General features: G+C 37.0%; 6 protein-coding genes across 9 annotated transcripts in view; 3 read left to right on the top strand and 3 right to left on the bottom strand.

Annotated features, from left to right (window-relative positions):
* Positions 1-743, top strand: part of Slh (sec1 family domain containing Slh) — a 3,218-nt gene extending 2,475 nt beyond the window's left edge. Inside the window, exon 2 of the mRNA XM_018021430.2 lies at positions 9-743. Within this exon, the coding sequence (XP_017876919.1) occupies positions 9-607 (599 nt within the window). The 3' untranslated portion in view covers positions 608-743. The remainder of the gene's footprint in view (positions 1-8) is intronic.
* Positions 744-846: 103 nt separating this feature from the next.
* Positions 847-2,747, top strand: LOC108623113 (ADP-ribose pyrophosphatase, mitochondrial). Its single transcript, XM_018021421.2, has 2 exons — positions 847-1,286; positions 1,659-2,747. Exons 1-2 carry the CDS (start codon positions 1,067-1,069, stop codon positions 2,291-2,293), a joined length of 855 nt encoding a protein of 284 aa, XP_017876910.1. The 5' UTR covers positions 847-1,066; the 3' UTR covers positions 2,294-2,747.
* LOC108623112 (uncharacterized) lies at positions 2,401-5,118 on the bottom strand. Its single transcript, XM_018021418.2, has 4 exons — positions 4,687-5,118; positions 4,171-4,443; positions 3,486-3,701; positions 2,401-3,409 (listed from the first exon to the last, which is right to left on the bottom strand). Exons 1-4 carry the CDS (start codon positions 4,948-4,950, stop codon positions 2,954-2,956), a joined length of 1,209 nt encoding a protein of 402 aa, XP_017876907.1. The 5' UTR covers positions 4,951-5,118; the 3' UTR covers positions 2,401-2,953.
* A 218-nt stretch (positions 5,119-5,336) lies between these two features.
* Positions 5,337-6,844, bottom strand: Pex3 (peroxisomal biogenesis factor 3). The gene has a single exon (XM_018021264.2). The coding sequence runs from the start codon at positions 6,816-6,818 to the stop codon at positions 5,700-5,702; it is 1,119 nt and encodes a 372-aa protein (XP_017876753.1). The 5' UTR covers positions 6,819-6,844; the 3' UTR covers positions 5,337-5,699.
* Positions 6,828-7,857, bottom strand: Tim8 (translocase of inner membrane 8). 3 transcript variants are annotated; one of them, XM_018021266.2, is made up of 3 exons: positions 7,752-7,857; positions 7,407-7,528; positions 6,828-7,122 (listed from the first exon to the last, which is right to left on the bottom strand). In XM_018021266.2, the coding sequence occupies exons 2-3, from the start codon at positions 7,497-7,499 to the stop codon at positions 6,934-6,936; spliced, it is 282 nt and encodes a 93-aa protein (XP_017876755.1). In that variant the 5' UTR covers positions 7,500-7,528; positions 7,752-7,857; the 3' UTR covers positions 6,828-6,933. The 3 variants fall into 3 exon arrangements, with proteins under 3 accessions (XP_017876755.1, XP_017876756.1, XP_017876754.1); XM_018021267.2 differs by lacking the exon at positions 7,752-7,857 and adding an exon at positions 7,633-7,745; XM_018021265.2 differs by lacking the exon at positions 7,752-7,857 and having other exon boundaries at positions 7,407-7,745.
* A 2,630-nt stretch (positions 7,858-10,487) lies between these two features.
* LOC108623088 (Clock interacting protein circadian) overlaps positions 10,488-19,818 on the top strand; it is a 13,526-nt gene continuing 4,195 nt past the window's right edge. Inside the window, exon 1 of one of the 2 annotated variants that reach the window (XM_018021377.2) lies at positions 10,488-10,946. The gene's annotated coding sequence lies outside the window, so the exon portion shown is untranslated. Of the gene's footprint in view, positions 10,947-17,316; positions 17,729-19,818 lie in introns of those variants that run through there. The other variant, XM_026811915.1, reaches the window with a different exon arrangement.

Genomic DNA, 19,818 nt, shown 5'->3' with positions numbered 1-19,818 from the left:
GGATTGTGGTACCCCAGAGGATAAATTACGTTTAGCTATTATATATTACATTTGCACGAATATGTCAGACAGTGAATACAATAAACTTGAGTCAGCGTTGTCCGCCGCTGGATGTGATTTGAATCCTCTAGTTTATATAAAAAGATTAAGAAGTTACACTAGAATAGCGGAAATTCAACACAATTATGAGGGCGGCGGAACTAAGACCGTCAGTATGTTTTCGAAACTGATGAATCAAGGATCATCCTTCGTCATGGAAGGAGTAAAAAATTTAGTCGTTAAGAAACATAATCTGCCGGTTACAAAAATAGTCGATGAGCTAATGGAATCGAAGCAATCGTCTCAAACAGATGATTATTGTTACTTGGATCCAAAGCAGTTGAAGCATACAGAACAGATGCCAAAGAATAAACCAACATTCCAAGATGTAATCGTTTTTGTTATTGGTGGTGGGAATTATATAGAATACCAAAATCTGGTGGACTATGTAAAACAGAAAAGTGGGGCTGGAGTTAATAAACGGATCACGTACGGTTCGACCACGTTCATTAACGCGAAACAATTACTTAAACAACTATCACTCTTGGGACAAGAGGTATACTCGTAAAGTTTACGAATTATACGATGAATATCGTAAACAAGAAATATTTATCACGTACTTTCTTATAGCTAATTTTTCACTTTGCTGTTATCGATTTCTTGTAAAAATGTAAAATAAATAAAACATGATTAATTATTTTAGATATAATTTTTCTACATATATTCAACCCCTACTTTAACATAATGTAAAAGTACGAGTATCTCGAATTTTGTCAATCAACTTCAACGTAATTCGGTTCAAATTGAAGCTAAAACTTCAAGGAATAATATTCTTCTGTGTCACTACAATATCTACTCTATTTTTTAAATTACGAGTGTTTGTTTAATGGATTTTCGGTTTGCTCTATTAATGACTGAAAGTAAATCGCGCCGGCGCCAAGAGCACAATGTAAATCTTTTCAAAAGGTCTCGTGTGTAGAATAGCTCAAGTCCCGTTGTTGTTTTACGTAGATAAATATATATTCTAATGCGAATTGTCAGAATGATCCACCATAAATGTAGACTAGGTTTTTATTCAACTAGCAACGTGAAACGTTTCGAAGTAACCGAAGACAAAGTCCCGTGGGACGTTGAATATCCAGAATACAAGCCAGTTGAGTACACCTCACCTGTTCTTAAAGGGAAACCATGGGCAGATCCGGAAATTGGCGAACCCTCGTTCAAACCAAAGTGGAATTCTCTTGACGGTAATGAATTGTATATTATTTATGTTTGTTCATTAAAATTTTCCATTTACTTTTCACCTAACCCTAAGAAACAACTACTTTAGCAATTCCATTCATGAGTTTCCACTGTCATGTGACAGATTCATTGAACTTTAGAGCTCAATGGACAGATTAACAATGCTGTGAGCTACATATCTTTGAATTTGTTCTACGAATATTATTGTACATGGGGGCAATCGTATATTCGTATAAAATTTTTAAAAGTACAGATGTTACTCATCAATTCGTTGTATGACTAGACTAATCTTGCTATTTCATCATCCCTAACTTCGAACGATATTATTCGATGGTAACATGTTAACATACTCTCGCGTGTGCAAAACTTGTGAACAGGAAAAATAAATCGCAGGAGTTTTGTGGGTGATTACGTTATAAATGAGGCCGGCTATCCTTTAAATCCCATCGGTCGAACAGGAATTGCCAAACGAGGTCTGTTAGGACGATGGGGGCCAAATCATGCAGCGGACCCAATCGTTACTCGTTGGAAACGAGACGCTCAAGGTGTTATAGAAAAGAACGAGGACACAAAAAGACCAATTTTGCAATTCGTTGCTATAAAAAGACGAGACACCGGCGCGTGGGCCATTCCTGGTGGAATGGTAGACCCCGGGGAAACGGTCTCAGCAACGTTGAAAAGAGAGTTCATGGAAGAAGCCATGAGCTCTTTAGGACAGGATAAAGAAGAGAGGAACAAGTTAGAAAAATCTATGAAGGAATTTTTCGAAAAGGGTGACGAGATTTATAAGGGATACGTGGACGATCCTAGAAACACGGATAACGCTTGGATGGAGACAGTAGCTTTAAACTTTCACGATGACGATCATAGCGTTTTTGGGAATATAATGCTAGTTGCTGGAGACGATGCATCTAAAGCCAAGTGGATGGACATTGATAATAGACTGAATTTGTACGCCAGTCATGCAGAGTTTATCAGGAAAATAGTAGAAAAATACGGCGCACACTGGTGAGAACTACGATTGCTTTTTTTAAGTACGTTTATTTCTTAAACTGAGTTTTATAAAAAAAATATATCTTCATACAAAGAAACATAAGTTTATCAATTAATTTGTACCACTTTACAAAAAAACGATGTATTTTAAACAAAAAATGATATATTACATGTATACGTGTATGTTACATAAGATAATATGTTATATGCTTAACGTAAATATATATAATCTATGTATCATCACAGATAATAGTATATACCACATATTATTTTGGAGTTATACTTTTTAAGTCATTCAATAAGAGTCCGCACACATACATAAAATTGGAAGGAGAAAATATTCGTGATAGTTAATGAGTTTATATGATACAAATGACAAGTTAATCATAGAAGCAAAGTAGTTAACAGCACATTTGTATGAACAATATGCTTTAAAAGAACACAATGTTAAATAAATATATTTTTTCCATTGAGATCCTATTTATTATGTAATAAACAGATTATGTCATAAAATTAAGAACTATGGAAGGGAGAATACGATATTTTTTATCTTAATAATATAATAAACGTTATAAAAAGGAATTCCGTTGCAGAGGAATTTTTAAATTATAAAAGACGATCGTATTTTCACTGTCGATAGTTCTATCCTTACACCCTAACATGGCACGCTACGATTATCTCACTCCACGGTAACTGGCAACATACTTGGCTCGTTTATGCCGAGCATATTCAAAAATAACTGTGTCGGATTTGTATATCCCAGCATAGATTGCTGACTGTCTGAATCTTCTAAAAATTCTACTTGAGACTGAGTGCTTAAGGAATTGTTGTAACTAATCAACTTTTTAAGCATCTGATTCACGTTCTTGTTATTTGGTAAAGTTTTCACGATACTTCTACGTTCATCAAGGAAGATTGTATCGTTTTCTTTTTGTCTCGATTGGTAATGACGTTTCTCCAAATCTAACGCATGCTGTGCCTGGCTTTGGCCTAACTCCGCCGCTTTCACGAAATAATCTCGCGCCCTATTGATATCTACCGTGAAACCACCTCTACCTTGGGCATGATAAACTCCTAAATTATAGGTAGCGTCCGCATGGCCTTGGTCTGCTGCATCGCTATAATATTTCGCAGCCTGAAAGGAAAAACAGAATGCATATAATCATTTTTATCGTACTATATGTCACGTATATATTGTTAAGATGTTGTACCTTCACATGATCGACCAGTGTCCCGAGACCTAGCTCATGACACAAACCTAAATTGAACATACTAGCGGCTGATGATAGGCTTGCGCCAGCAGTAAAATGTTTTAGAGCATCGTTGTAACGTCTCTCTTCTAAAGCTTTCAGACCGTAATGGAGCTCAAACTCAGCTACTGCTAATTTATGCGTATTAGCAAATTCTTCAGTGGCTTCAATTAGGGCCTAGGAATATGTAGAAGAATAAATATTAAAAGGGATAATCTTTAACTGGACGAAATAAGTTTACTTTAGGAAGGAGATGAAATAAAAATACTGAAATACTATTTTTTGCTTATAATATACATAATAGATTATGAATTACAATGATTTACAATAAAACACAATTACAAAATGATTTATTAAAACAGATTACAAGTTACAAATACTTGTACATATAAAAAAAAATAGATACCAGATTACATATTAATAAAATAGATAATACATGGGAAAAAATGCATTTAATATCACAAATCAAGTATGAATTATGTTTAAATAAATATAGGTTGTCAAATAAGAATGACTTAAGATGTTACAGTTGTTATGCAATAAGGTAACACACTTATGTTAACAGATTTAATTATGAGATACATGTCATCTTATTGTAAATTCTTTTCTTTCACAAATTGTAATTTCTACAAAATAACATCCTCACCTCTTCAACGGTGATTGGTCCATATGGTTTGTCAGGATACCAATCTGATTCACTATTCTCCTGAGCATATATTTTATTATTGCCAATACAATTGATACTAGGTAGTATATGCTTTGGTCTTAAGTTTAGTACTTGACTGATCAAGTATGAAGTACGGGTTTCAGGAATTTGTGACAATTTGCTTTTGAACTTTAAATCTTTTTCCTTCTCAAAGAGTCTTCTTCGAAGACATAATGATTGGCAAACAACCCATCCAACAGCCAACACACTAGACTGTTAAAAAATGATTATATTACTCCTCTGAGCATTACTTATTTATGAAACAGTTTACTGGATTACAGATAACATTGGACTAAGACAGCATTGATTTAAAGATCAAATGTTGTGCATACAACTTCTAAAAGGGTTCTACGTCCAAATTTGGAAGCCCTAAATTTCAAATCTCGTTGTGACTGAGTAGGGCCAGATAAAAGAAAATTAGGAGATAAGGATGATAAACAAAACGGCGCAATTTACCCATCCTATGGCATCCGACCAAGTGTATTTTGTATTGTACTTGGAGTCATAATCCTTGTCTTTGGTTCCGGCAGTTTTCGTCGAGCCGCAGAATTCCTTATTGAAAATAGAGAAGCTCGGTGCCAGGAACTTGTGATTACACGTCAAACTGGTTTTAACCTCGTTCTTCGTGTTAGGCTCTTGAGGCGTTTGCGAATAAACGTTCGTGCGGCACGCGCGACGTTCTAGGGTTTCGCGGATACCACGAGTTATGAATTTCCACATGTTATTAAATGGTTACTGCGGCATAGAAGGTGTTAACGTTAAACAATAGGTTTATGATGTCACCGAAACTTTCCTTTGCGTGCTTGCCGCCGCATAGGACCATGCTCCGTACGAGGAACAGCGGCGCACTGAAGAATTTTGGACAGCCACAATTCTAGTCATTCTAGAAACTGTAGCACAAATTGCGCGCGCAAATTTGTCGCGAAATTCATTCCCTGCAAAAATGCAACACAAAATGCGTTTTTCCGTTTCGAGGCACTTGAATTTTATCTTACTACAATCCTTCGTTTAAATAGTACAAGGTCTTATTAATTTTCTGCATCTGAATACACAGAACCGCAATGAACAGGCACGGAGATTGTTAACAAGCATACTATATAGGTACATACTTTTTATCTGTAATTTATTTATTTGTTTCTTACTTAAAACATTAAAAAAACAAATAAAAATAGTTTCTAAAAGTGTATACTTTCTTAAGTATATTACATTATTGTGTGGATACATTGAAATAGCTTTTTACAATTCTATTGTTGCATTATAACAGTAAAAACCCGTTTTCTCCCCCCGAATATTTTAAGATAGGACCATCACAACGATATAAGCGTATTTTAAATACATATAACAACATTTTACTACAGTACATTATAAAAGATACATTCATATACTTTTATGGTGTTTAAGACGTATTTAGAATTACGTTCAGCAATATCTCCAGTTTTTTATAACGACACAATTTCAATATATTGAATTTAAAAACTAAACGCTTCGTAAATGTTCGCTCCAAGCGTTTTAAGTTCGTTATTCGTTATAAGATGTTGCAACAAATCGGTTTGAAAGTCTTCTGAGCTTGGTTTATCCGGTACTTGCCCATTTATGATCGGTATTATCTTCGCCATTCGCATGGATACTTTGTTAATATTTATAAACGAACTTGAATCATAGTTCATGCTTACACTACTCTGCCTCGAAGTTCCTGGCATCGAAATCCCATTTTGAACTGGCTTGCCGTTTTCTACCGGAGAAGAACTAACAAAGAATGCAGAAATATGGTCCACCAATAAATTGAAACCGCTTCTGATGCTGCTTTGCGTCAGAGTTTGTATCTCTTCACTCTCCAGAAGATCCAGAGTCTCATTGAATAATTTCAATAAAATAGGCGTCTGTTCTTCCTCGCAGTTAGCAAGCAGCGTATACTCAGCAAGATTCTTTATAGGATCCTTGGAAGTATCTGCAGATATAGAAGACATCAAGGTCCAATATATTTGTTCTAGGTCTCTTAGAGTCAATTCGTCTTTCAGAGATATCGAGGCTGTTATTTCGGCCACTTTGTCTTTTATGAGCGAGCTCAGTTTCTTGATTCCTTCGTATATGAAGTGACGCGAGAGCGACATATATTTCGTCTGTACAACATTTTCCGTAGTAGAATTATTCGAATTCTGGATGTCCTTGTATATGTGACCGCCCATCACGTTAAACTGGATTCTTATCAAAGTTGCTAACACAGAATACGAATATACTACTGTAGCACATCTAGCGATCGCTAAAACCTTCAACTCGTTCCAACAAGCTATTTTATCTGGACAACCGTTTCTAAGTTTGTTTATAATGGCGTCTGTATCCAAAACCTTTATTATCGAGTCTCGTAAATTCGACGTGAGGGACACTATCATTTGACTGCACGCCCGTTCTGTACATTCGAAGTATTGCCTTCGTTTTGATCTCTCCAGCATGTCTTTTATTTCTTTCTCTTGCCATTCTCGAAGCTTGCGTGCCGTGTATCTTATGAAAAAAACGCTACCAACTAGGATACCTCCTACTATAAACTTTCGCCTGTGGCGACTTACAAGCCCACGGATTCTTGAAAACATTTCTTTTTCTTTGAATTATACACAATATAAATTCTAGAATACTACATAATCTAGTGTGTCATAAATAGAATCAATATATTTTATCTAACATAATTTGATGGTCTATCTGTCAAATTTACTGCACGTCAATTTCTTTAGGACTGGACAGAACGATATTCCTTAATCTGTATGAGATAAAATTGCTTGTATCAATGAATCTGTCCACACAGTTCGCCAGACAAAGCTTGGTACCAGAGTCTAAGGCACGCCCAGGTGTACCCATGCACAGTTCCCAGCAAATATCAGTCAAATCGAGTGCAAATCTCTGAAAATACAAAACTACATTTACATGATTTTATGTATAACACTTACTGTCGATGAACAGTTAAAAAATATTGATGCAAGTAAAATTTAAATATTTTTAGATAGCAAAGAATATGTAAATTAACGTTATGTAAAATGCATACATGTGTTAACTACTAATTTTCACGTTATTTCTTTTATAGAATACAAATAATGAACTTAACACGTATGAACTGGAAAATTTGTTAATTAAAGGAATTACTTTGTTCAAATGAGAAGTTCGAAACATACGAGCTACTAGCTAACCTGAAACTCTTGGTGTTTACTTTCTCGCAGTATGAAAGCTTGAAATTGATCATCGACCACAACTTTCGACCTTTGCTCCTCCATAAATTTCATTCTTCAAGTCTCGCGAACAATACGTATTTCTGAAACAATTCAGGTATTCGATTTTTACTCCATTGTCATTTCTCTTTCTAATCTTCGTACAGACGAATTTTTATTTAAAAAAGGATTAATGTAATTTTTTTACATCGGTTATTTTTACGGACTGAGACCAAACTAGTCAAGGTAAATGAATGATGATAAAATTCAAGAATAATATCGGAGTTAGTACTTATTCGATATGCAAAATGAAATTTTACGACGTACACGAAAACGGTGCAGTTTACGATGTGATCATCCAGTACTGTCCTCTGCAGGCAGGTATATCACTAGTGAAGCAACGATACGCGTCGATAAAATACAACATCGTTTCCCTTCCTTCATTTATCGCATGTGTACTGTTATTTTCTTGATAAACTTATATAGATTTTTAATTTGATAAAGCCAACATACTGTCGATCGTATTTTATCGCTCTTAGACTTTTATTACGTATAAATAGAAACCTATTTTCTCTTATTTTGGAAACTACAGATTAGATTTTAAATAGCAGGTAAAATAATGCATTCGTAATACAAAGAAATATATATTTTATACAAAAATCCGTAGTGTAGAAGAAATCAGTTTTTGAAATCGAAACATATTTATTATCTTCATTGGGTACTTTTCTACATTCATCGTTACATTGATTTTAGATAGGCTTATGTACAAGTAAAGACGCGTAGGATGCGAGTGCGGATTATGATTCCGTTGGTGCATGTGTATGTATACAAGCGCATACATATGCAGGTACATATAAAGTTTATGCACCGAGATTAAATATGTAAGTGTGCAAGCCACGTGGAGGCATAGCGAATGACCCTGACTGGTTGCAGATCCTCGCGATTTTTGTCGCGGGGGGAATGGCTGTGTGACGGTCGAAAAAGGTCGGAGGACCGGGACAGAAGGGATAGGAAGATCGCTGAAGGACGCTCCTTTCAACCGAGAAACCGGTGGGTAGTGGGGAAGTTGGCTACACGTGCGACTTCCTTCCCCTTCTTTGCGTGTCCTCCTCTATCCGCCTTGGTCTTCGCAAGCGTGACGCGAACTCTTTCTCTCGGGCATGCTGAGACATGCCTTTCTGCACGCACTGCCAAATCATTATCGCGTCCCCTGTTTCTCGCCTTCCTGGAACTCACACCGAGAGACGTTTAAACGGTTTCGACGTTCTGTAATTAATACGAAAATAAGGGAACTTCAACCACTGTAATTAATTATCCAATGCATTCTTCTGTTGTTCAGAAAATGTTGTATTTTGATGTACATGCATTTGATGCATTTGCAAGTGAAAGTATAAAATAAAAAACGGTTTGTACGTTCGGTTCCAGCTGTCGTTGTGGTACATGCATCCTATAATTAAAAGTAAATTGGCTCGACCAAGGGCTTCCGTACCTTCTCTTTGACCAGACGATATCACAGAACTTCGCCCGTTAAATAAATGTGTTGAAATTCTCATTTCGTAACGTACCGATGTTTTTAAAACGTCAAACGAGAGAAAAAGAAAGATAGATAAAAGGAGGGAAAGGCGAGCGAGAAATGACTGTTATTTTAATGTAGATACACGCGAGAGATCTCTCCCGTGAACTATTGACAACGCCAGTTACAGGAAAATATGCGGTGACGCTATTTGATTACATGCTCAGTACGCATCAAATACTTAGAATGCAAACGAGCAACTTTTGTTTGCAAGAATAATAGAGTTTAATCTGGTTTCGGTCTCTCCAAACGAGAAAACATTATGAGCATTTAACATGAATATTGATAAAAATCAAACGCATGCTTTTTCAAAATGGTTCGTAAAAATAACTTTGAAGAAATAATCTCTCGTTATTCCATTTGAAACACTTGCATAGAATGCGATTCATTCATTTAGCTTTTGAATGCTTCGACCATTTACTTCGAGTATGAAGAGCGAGCAGCAATTTTTCATTTGCATATAATCGAATAATAATTTTCCAGACACTTGTTAGGTGAATATCGGCGATTACACTGAAATTTTACAATCAATAGGGAAATGTAGACAGCTATGGACGTAATTACCTAAGTAGAGGGAATGTAAATCATAGTATGATAACATTATGTATTTCTCACTCGTTTGTACTAATCAGATCGATACGATACGACCCAGCTCGTAATCAAGAAGAACACGTGCCGTTAGAGTTTGACATAGATTTCGCATCCGATTTAGAAATCATCTGGCACGGTTTTTAACGATTCGAGGGATCAAGAAGAACGATTGTCGCAATCTCTGCGTTATCATTTATAAATTTTATTTCTCACATTAAATGGATATATTTCATTGAAACATTACCTACACTTCTTATAAATACTTTATCTGTTAAGTATAAACTTATATTTGTATTAGGAAGAATGAATTACGTACAGGATTAGTTTCAACGAACTAGGAGAGCTCTGCATATGCATGGCATATGAATAATAATTATAGATAGTAGATTAAAAATAACAGGGCGTAACATAATGTAAATTGCTAATGTACCACTCAAGATAAAATATCAATCCTCTGTATCTAGTTGCTAATTTGTAGGCAATAGATAGATTTCAAGCATAAGTAGATAAGATTGTAAAGCTTTATCATTTAGGATTTATAAAAAGAATGTTAACACATAAAATTGTGCACATAGAATACGTGCATGTTAACTGTGCAAAGATGAATAAGAAAAAAGTGAAGAATTTTTCGCATACGTTGCGATTTCTTAAAGGAGTGCTTTTCTTCCTTCATTTAGAAGTCGATGCCCCTTCCTTTCGAGGGCGGAAAACCTAAGCCGTGTTTTGACACATTGACGGGCCGCGTGAAGCGACGACATTTTACGAAGCACGCGCGTGTCCTGTTTTGCTTTCCCGCGGAACCTTTTCGGAAGAATCCCGTCCTGTAGTGGGGATGCACGTGCCACGGCTTTTGTTATTGAGATTGTCGTAACGTCGAAGTCGGAGTCGGAGGCGCGTGCACGAGGACCGACCGTTTGCGCATGCACGACCGTGTTGCGCGTCGAGACCACGAGGAAGGGTAACATGGCGGCACCCGATCGCCGTTAGTCGATGCACGGATGACGGTACATTTGGATGGTTATTTTCTCGAAACCGACGGGTATGAAAGACGATTGTGACTGAGACACCCGCTGAAAAACTCTAGTGTTATAACGCGACGTGGTTTGATCTCTATTGTCACAATTAGTTGATACGAATTATACGTGTGTGTCAATCTTTGCCATTCGCGTTAAGTGACATTTAATTGTTCGTAACGCAATTGAACAGCTGGTTGTCAAACAAAGTTCGAAGTGGCGAAAGTGCTTTTGTAATTAAATAGTTCCGATCTGCGATTGAGCGGCGATTGACAACGGGAGAGGAGAACGCGGTGAATCCAGATTTGAATATCTTCCTTTGAACATCTTGGAATCGCATCTTCGGTGAGTTATTGTATTCATATCTTGTAATGATATAAAATGTTTGTACTCTTGTTTAGAAGGATAATCATTTTCGATCTTGTTCGCTTCTGTATGAATTTAATTATCAATTGACAAGCGTTATATATTTCATTGAAAGTTCTTAAGCTACGAATTACTTGAAGTAAAACTTTCTATCCATGTAATCTGTAGTTTTGAGTTTTAAGAAAACATAATTATTGACTAACAATTTATTAGTAATTGCCTATGAAGACTCGTATCATTATATACGCATTAGCCAATACAGAATTGGTAAAAAATGTAATTTACTATTCTGTTACTGCACCCGAACATTATTCAGTGGTTTGTATAACATAATTAGGATAATACTTTGTAATACCGAATTAATTCAATCATACAATGCTAGTACAAAGAGACGATTGACTGTACTCTCTAGATTTCATCATCTTGGTTGCGTTTGTAATTCGACTCGAAAATATAGGCGCGGTTTATGTTCGTTTTCAAAGTTAAATATGTACGTACACCGTACACGATGTAACAGACGTATCACGTAGCGTACATAGTCGGACAATTAAATGCGGTTCTAACTCAACACACTCTGAGCAAATATAGCGTATCGATATCGGCACGTGTGGTCTACTTAAACCAGTTTTCTATCGCAAATAATAATGCCCGGCACTGCGATTATTTGCCAACATCTTCGGGAGTGTTAATCAATAACATTTTAATGAGTCCGACAAGTGTATATAGTACTTGCTTTATTTGGATAACGAATTCGCAGTCGCTGCGACACGTACTATGATTTATACTTTTTAAATAGGACAGTATTTATTTATAATTAAAGCTATCGTGCAGTCTGCAATATTTGATACAATAATTCATTTTATAATAAAATATTTGTCCCAATAATTGAGAGAGCAACTGTCTTTCAATTGTACTATTTCCGCCTTTTATCAGAGATATCAATCAAAAGACCAATTGTTAATCCGGGAAAATTTTCGAATCTATCGAGGATCGCGTTATCGTACAATCATCACACGTTTCTATCGGACCGACATCGTTTAATTGTGCAATCTATCGGTAAAGAACCACCGCCGCCGCGATCCTACTCTAAACTTAAACCCGCGTCACCTCGATTTCCTCCTCGGTGTCCTATGAAAGGCGAAGCCCACGCTTGATTTCACTTAAACTCTTATTTTAGTCTAGACTTGTAAAACGTGCGCCGATATACGTGATCGCACGTGGACGACATTTACGCGTGGAGGGCCGGAATGGGATACTTACTCGCTGGAAGGTCAACGAGAATTTCAATTCGATATGTCTCGTTCCTTTTAGCCACTTCATTTCTCAATATCGTACAGTCTGCAATATTTGATACAATAATTCATCTAGTAATTCGTACACTGTTTCATTTATCTTAAGGATGACAACGAAAGATTTCATTTAGACGTGAATTACTTTTACAATTAGCACAAAAGCGCAGCTGCAATCGTTCCTGGATTCAGAATTATTCGTAGAACGACCGCTGGTTAATGTAATACTGCAGGGTGCGATTGTCTGGAAACTTTTTTCGCGTGCAATCAAGACTACGGCGCTCTTTTAATCAACAAGAGGAGTCTGCTAATGCATTGGAACGGGTCGCGCAGCGTTACTTGCGCCAGGACACGTGTAAGCCGTATGACGAAGTTTGCAGATTTAATATGTCACGTCGTTGATCGTGTTACGAGTTGTTTCGTCACAGGCCAATTTATCGATTCAGAACTGGGGAAAAATTGTGTGCCTGCCACGTGTGCCAGGTCTACTGATTCGTATGACGAATCCGAATATACATTTGATCGATGATCCCTCTTGGAATCGTGAACAAATGTTTCAAAGGAACAGGTGTTTGAATAACAGATTTATACAATTTGCACAAGATTCCAATGGTTTTAATCCATGCACAATTGTCCTTTGCAAATGTTTGTACTGGCAAGTTCGTTGGAAGATGAATCCATTGATGCAAGAATTTCACAGCCGTGTACAATTGTATTTCGATTATTATTGGGTCAGCTGCGTTACATAATAACGCTATGTTTCTTTGAACTGCTATTTTATAATCATTACATAAGACGAAGATAATTTCTCTGTCATCCATATAATTCTCGGCTTATAAACAGTAATTCGGGCTTTATTAAAACTGAGTAACGCGTTTATTGATGATATTAATAAACAACGTAAGCCTGTGTTAAATCATCGACTGACGTTGAATCATTCGCTTCGAAGACACGTGTAAGTAAGTACGTTATACTGCTAATTTCCCGCTGTAGTATCATGAGCCACGAGCATGAATCACCTACGGTCAAGTTTAAACAAGGAGATTCTAAATCCAGTTGATCCTCGGCATTATGAATTATTAATGAAATAATTTTATAATTTTGCCTCGCGGAATGGAAAAAAAATTGAGTCGTTGACCGGATGAAAAATTCCCCAGCACAATTAAAAATTTATTTGAGAACATGCAGCTTGACGACTCGTGGCGTTGCATGGACTTGGCCTTTTTCATTTTTGTCAGCAGGCTGCAGCGTGCAGCCGTGCAGACCCACGTGACAACAGACGTGTGATCGGAATTATGGCCAACGTGAGGCAACGTTATCGGCCAATCCCGGATATCTCACGCGAACCCAACCGTGCCACGTTCTTTCATTTTAATTTCGTTAAGTGTCACGAGCACATACACGAAATTTGTACCTCTCGTAGAACTAGTCCGCTACTAAAAATTAGACCAAGTTTAATACACATTTATGAGTCTGAGAATAGTATTCCTGAAAACGCAAAAATAAACGGCTTTAGCTTTAATACAATTCGTCGTCCTTGATCTACTATTTTAAAGGGTATTTACAAATTGCAACACTTCGCAAAAATCGACACGTGTTCGAGCGGAATCGTAAAACACAGCATTTTTTTCGTGGAATTCAGTTTTATAGCTGACAATAAAAAAGTCGAGTAATACCATTTCTTGGAAAGGTAGACAGTCTGGCGGTTTTTGCATTTCCTTCCTTTGAAATGACTCACCAGATCCATATGCATATTAGGTGTGCTTTGATAATTAACTTACAAATAGAATGACTAGTTTCTTTGCATTTTTTTTTTCCTTTCTCCTGAAGGGACTTTAGAACTTTAAACCCCTCGGCTGGCCGCGATCAAAGTGTGCATTATGCATCAACGCTTTTCTCCACGCTCGTATTCCCCCATCGGGAAGCAAAAGTGAGGACCGAGAAGAATGAAAGGGACTGCGTGCAAAAATAGTTGCGACGATAGGGCGGCGGGGGTGAAATGAGGAGAGCCAATAAAAGAGGACAAGCTTGCTGATTGCAGGGTGCAGATCTTTTGCTTCAATGTACGTGTGTAGTAATAGAACCGAGCAGATAGACCACAGATTTTTATACAAATTAAAACACGATGATGTTAAATATATTAGAAATGTAAATGGAAAGTTCTTTAATTATTTAAGCATTAGGTATTCATTGCATGCGCATACATCTTTTATGCATCTATATTTATTTATAGTATGGAACTTTTTCAAATGCATAAATCATATTTCTAATGATGACTTTCTAACTAACTGATAAATTAACTCGTCGTGTCAATGAGTTATGCGTCACCGTTGCCGTGTTATTGCGAAACGGATTTCGAGAACGGGAACGTTTGTTCGTTCACTCGTGGTCGAGTATCCGTCGCTACGTCGAGAGAAACGTTGCCAGACGGTGGGCTCCTGGGGGGAAACAAGGGGACATCGTACGCATCCCCCACCGGTACATCACCGAAAAGCGCTGCGTGAGGACGCACAAGCAAGCCGAGGTCGACGAACCCGGCAGCGGTGGCCACGTGTATCCACCAGCCACGGGAATATCCCGTCCTTTTACCGCGAAGGGCGCATGTAGTATGAGAGGCGGTCGTCAGAAGCCAGTCCGGGTCACGTGGTGACGGTGTTACCCACCTATTAGCGAGACACCGAGGCGTCTTCGAGAGGGGAAACGTTTGCACGTGGCTGTACTTGAAATTGTTGCAGAATGCAGCGACCTGCAATTGACTTCGAGAGCTGAACAATACGAGTTTCGAAACCACGGAGGATTTCTCTGTCAGATGGCAAAACGTGATACGTTCAATGAGAATTGGCCGCCGCTACTTTTATGCTTTTTATAAAGAAACACGAGAATTGCATATAATTATTTGTTAATGCGAATTAAACTATATTAATGTACATTATTATTTTTGAAAGGAAATTAGATTCGTATGTAAATCGGGTGTTTCGATGACACGGTCATATCGGGTGGTCAATTAACAATGTATCGCACGTGGGATCTTAGACAGCTCGTGAAACAATAATAGACGATCGATAAAGCCGTCACGCTAGTAATCTAGTCACTTTTATGACTTTATCAATCATGCATATCTGAATAGAATAATAAGGTACGTTTTCCCTGGAATTGCTAACAAATTGAGTTGCGAAATGTTACAGTAAATGTTTTTCCAAACGTCGATTGACTTCATCAGATTAAAACTCTGCGAAATTGTAAGGGAATACAATAATTTCTATAGAAGTCTGCTATCGTGCATTTTATTACTTGGTAAAGATTGTACAGAATACGAAGTGTAATTAATTTCGCTCGTACACATAGTCTTATTTATAACGAGTATTTTTATAACGGTGTTTATCGGTGACACGTGGAGGCGCGATAGCTCTCCTCTGTCGTTCTTTCTCTTTTCTTTAACTATCCGAGTGAAAAGAAATGTTAATCCGTTCACACAAAAGTTTTATTCCACGCGTAACGCTGCGTGAATGGAAGTAACGATAAAAATATAACAATAACGTCGACATAAATTCCTACGGCTCGTCGCGTATCATAAGGGTATCCCTTGACCTTTGACTTATCATAACTATGACTCTAGTCTCGCTGAATTTAAATTAAAGACATTACAAATCAAAAGGAGAGCCTTAGATATCTCTTTTACTTATGATATTATATTATTAATGGTTTTATACATTACCTTGTCTTAATTCAATTAAAAAATTAACATTCCGGTTGAAACCTTTGGCCCACTGTAAGGTGGATATTTGCTCAAAATCTGTGTCGAACACCAAGTATATCATTAACCGTCTGTTCAAGTTTATATCACTTACAATAATAATACATCACTCTCAGTGATTATTAATTTTCATTGTTACATTTTATNATATTTAATGTTTACCTTGTTTTGTTACTGCATACCAATGGATTTTAACAACCAGTATATTAAGAATAAATAACTAAATAAAACAGTTAAACTATAATTCATCTCTATTACAAACTTATTTTCAACCGAATTTAATATTCAGTTTTGCGAAACAATATTTCGAACAGGCGCGTGCAAGGTTAACATCAACGTTTAATCGCATCGTACGAAATTCGACGCCACACATGTTGACGCATAACGACAGAAACGTCGGAGAGTTGCCGTGAGGTTTTATGACACGTGCTCCGCGAGTCATAAATATAGCGATATCGACGGGGTGAGATGCACGTGTGCCCTTCGTCCGAAGGCCTCCTCGCGCGCATCCCCCTTTTTCGCACTCCTATGCAATTGCATCACGTTATCAAACAGTTCACTTTCCCTATCTAATTTTTATCTCATAAAAGTTCGCGCGTACACCACGCTCGTGTCGAATCATTTTATCAGTTTCGCTGTTCTCAAAGGTGTGTTACAATCGCACGGTTATATCATTGATAGATAAGTCGGACGGTCAGATATTGAGTGCCTGGGAATAGATAAACAACACGCTTTCCCATTTTATTCATACGCTATTACTGAATAATGGATTTTTATATGAAATAAAGTCTTAGGTTGCAGAGTATTAATAACTAACTTATATAATTTCTTAATTTTATAATTCAAATGCGAATTTCAAGACTGTGCCAACCCAATTTTATTGTACTAACGATAAAAATAATCGCAGAGATTGTGAGGACGCAACAAATCTGCGTGAATCGTTTAGCGAAACGCGGTAGTAAACGAACCGAAAATTCGGCACGTGTGCCCTTACCGAAGGCCACCCAGTTCCCTCGCCGTTTCTCTCCATCTTTCTCTCCCTTCTGCGTGCGTACGATACAACCCCTCTGCAATTCGGTGCGGAGTTCCCCGGTTGGCCTTCCTTTATACGTATGGGGAGCTGCCGATGACGGATGTCAGTATTGTAGAACCGCCACTTGGCCTGGCTGGGTGCGAACGCATACAAACCCACGCTGGCACCTACGATATATCAGGATCCCGTGAATTATCGGGATATATTCGTCACGAGTCTCTCCTTTTATTATCCTGCTCCACGTGCATCCTCTGGCTCACATTCAACTTAATGGCTTTTAGAGCCTGACTTCAATTTCATTTGATATTACAGAAAATTCGTACGTCTTCACCCTCGTTTTTATTGTAAATATGATACATTTAAAAACTCAGTGTTTGACATTCCATATTTTATGCACAGTCGACTCTTCTATTTATAAGATACGAGATACCATTTCGTTCATTCATCGATGATGTGTTGCACAAGTTGCAATCGTCATAGTCCTTTCCGGTCGGTTAATTATCAGTACGTACTATTGTTTCATGGTCGCACGTGGTGCGACGAAACCCGAGGTCAAAGCAGGGGTAACCGGTCGAGGGGAGACGAGAACCTCACACCGAGGTCTACTGGTTTATTTCGGTGCAGGCACGTGCACCGAGGTTCGCAGTAATCAGGTCATCGCCTGCATCGATCGCGTTGCCAGACGGTACGAGCGTACACGTGTAATTCATAGTCGGATCATGCTACACGCATCATTTATGCATATAGACTTTCAATCATGAACCTTTAGCCACTGCGAAGTGCAGACTAGAATAAGACAGCTGAAACTTTTTGCAAAAGTCATTTAAAACGTGATAAGGAGAATTTGTATATATTACATTAAATTTGTTGCGGATTAAACGTTTAAACCTCTTTTTGCTACACGTCATACGTATATTGAATGAGATACATGTCTCTAAATTTATGCTGTTTTTTTTAGTAGTATCTAATAGAATCATGTAAAACGACACGTTATTGAATATAAATTTATAATTTATTAACAATATTTTACATATACGTCACGTTTAAGGATGTATTGTCAATCCCAAAAATTTATGCACTTTAGAAACGCATTTTTTTAAAAGAAATCAGACGTCGGAAGAAGATTGCTAATAATAAACAACAACAACAAATTTTGGATTTTTCCGAGATTTTTCCAAGGGGTACCCCTTCAGATTTTGCGAAATTTTCGTTTTTGGCCCATAACTTCCGAACGGATGGAGTTATGGGGACATTTTTAGGACCATTTTGTAGAGGACGACGAGATCTACAATTTCCATGTAAAAATTTTTCGCTAGCGTCAACTGTTACTGAGTAATTTGCAAAAAACTGTTTTTTCGTTTTTCGTCAATAACTCGTTAAATATTGATGCTAGTTAAGAATTTTTATACAGAAATTGTAGATCTCGTCGTCCTCTACAAGAAAGGTCCTATACAATTTTCCCGTAGGACCAACGGTTTAGGAGTTATTGAAGTGTAAAATATGTAATTGAAAATTTGCATGATGTACGTCTTCTATTATAAGAACGAATGACTAGAGATAATGGCAAATTATTACATTTCCAGTAGGTAATTGAGTTGACAACGATAACACATCTATTTCGTTTTTCCTATTTTTATCTTCTTTTAAAGGAAACGTAACGTCTAATGTACTTGAACGTCCGCTTCGTTTTATATTAAAATAATCGCTTTTTATACAAGGAATATTACCGCAGGTGGAGATATCTTCTCTGGTCAAGGTGCAAGACTCGTGCCGATATTATTAGACTTTACGGCAAGTGAAAGTCTCGTCCCTTGGCCCTTTGTATTATAAATATTTCCTTAGACACAAAGAAATGATACTTTGAACTTCGTCGTTAAACTGTTACAGCACATCGTACAATCCTGTAACAAGTTCAGCTTCACGTTGACAACAAAAATTTAATTACCATGGCTCGTTGATTAAAGTTATTTTACATTAAATCAACGTTAATGTTATTGAAGTTAATTATCCATTAAATTTGTTGCGGATTAAACGTTTAAACCTCTTTTTGCTACACGTCATACGTATATTGAATGAGATACATGTCTCTAAATTTATGCTGTTTTTTTTAGTAGTATCTAATAGAATCATGTAAAACGACACGTTATTGAATATAAATTTATAATTTATTAACAATATTTTACATATACGTCACGTTTAAGGATGTATTGTCAATCCCAAAAATTTATGCACTTTAGAAACGCATTTTTTTAAAAGAAATCAGACGTCGGAAGAAGATTGCTAATAATAAACAACAACAACAAATTTTGGATTTTTCCGAGATTTTTCCAAGGGGTACCCCTTCAGATTTTGCGAAATTTTCGTTTTTGGCCCATAACTTCCGAACGGATGGAGTTATGGGGACATTTTTAGGACCATTTTGTAGAGGACGACGAGATCTACAATTTCCATGTAAAAATTTTTCGCTAGCGTCAACTGTTACTGAGTAATTTGCAAAAAACTGTTTTTTCGTTTTTCGTCAATAACTCGTTAAATATTGATGCTAGTTAAGAATTTTTATACAGAAATTGTAGATCTCGTCGTCCTCTACAAGAAAGGTCCTATACAATTTTCCCGTAGGACCAACGGTTTAGGAGTTATTGAAGGAAAACGAAATTTTTTGTCAAGAGTTCGCCATTTCGACGCTGGGATGGTCGGATTTTGTCAACATCAATAAAATGCCATATAATCATATGTAACTCATTAAATATCGAAATTAGTAGAAAAGTGCACTAT

Source organism: Ceratina calcarata, unplaced genomic scaffold (genome assembly GCF_001652005.2).
Source record: "Ceratina calcarata isolate Rehan_Ccalc_2016 unplaced genomic scaffold, ASM165200v1 scaffold250.2, whole genome shotgun sequence".
Taxonomy (NCBI): domain Eukaryota; kingdom Metazoa; phylum Arthropoda; class Insecta; order Hymenoptera; family Apidae; genus Ceratina; species Ceratina calcarata.
This window is presented reverse-complemented; position numbering and strand designations above follow the sequence as displayed.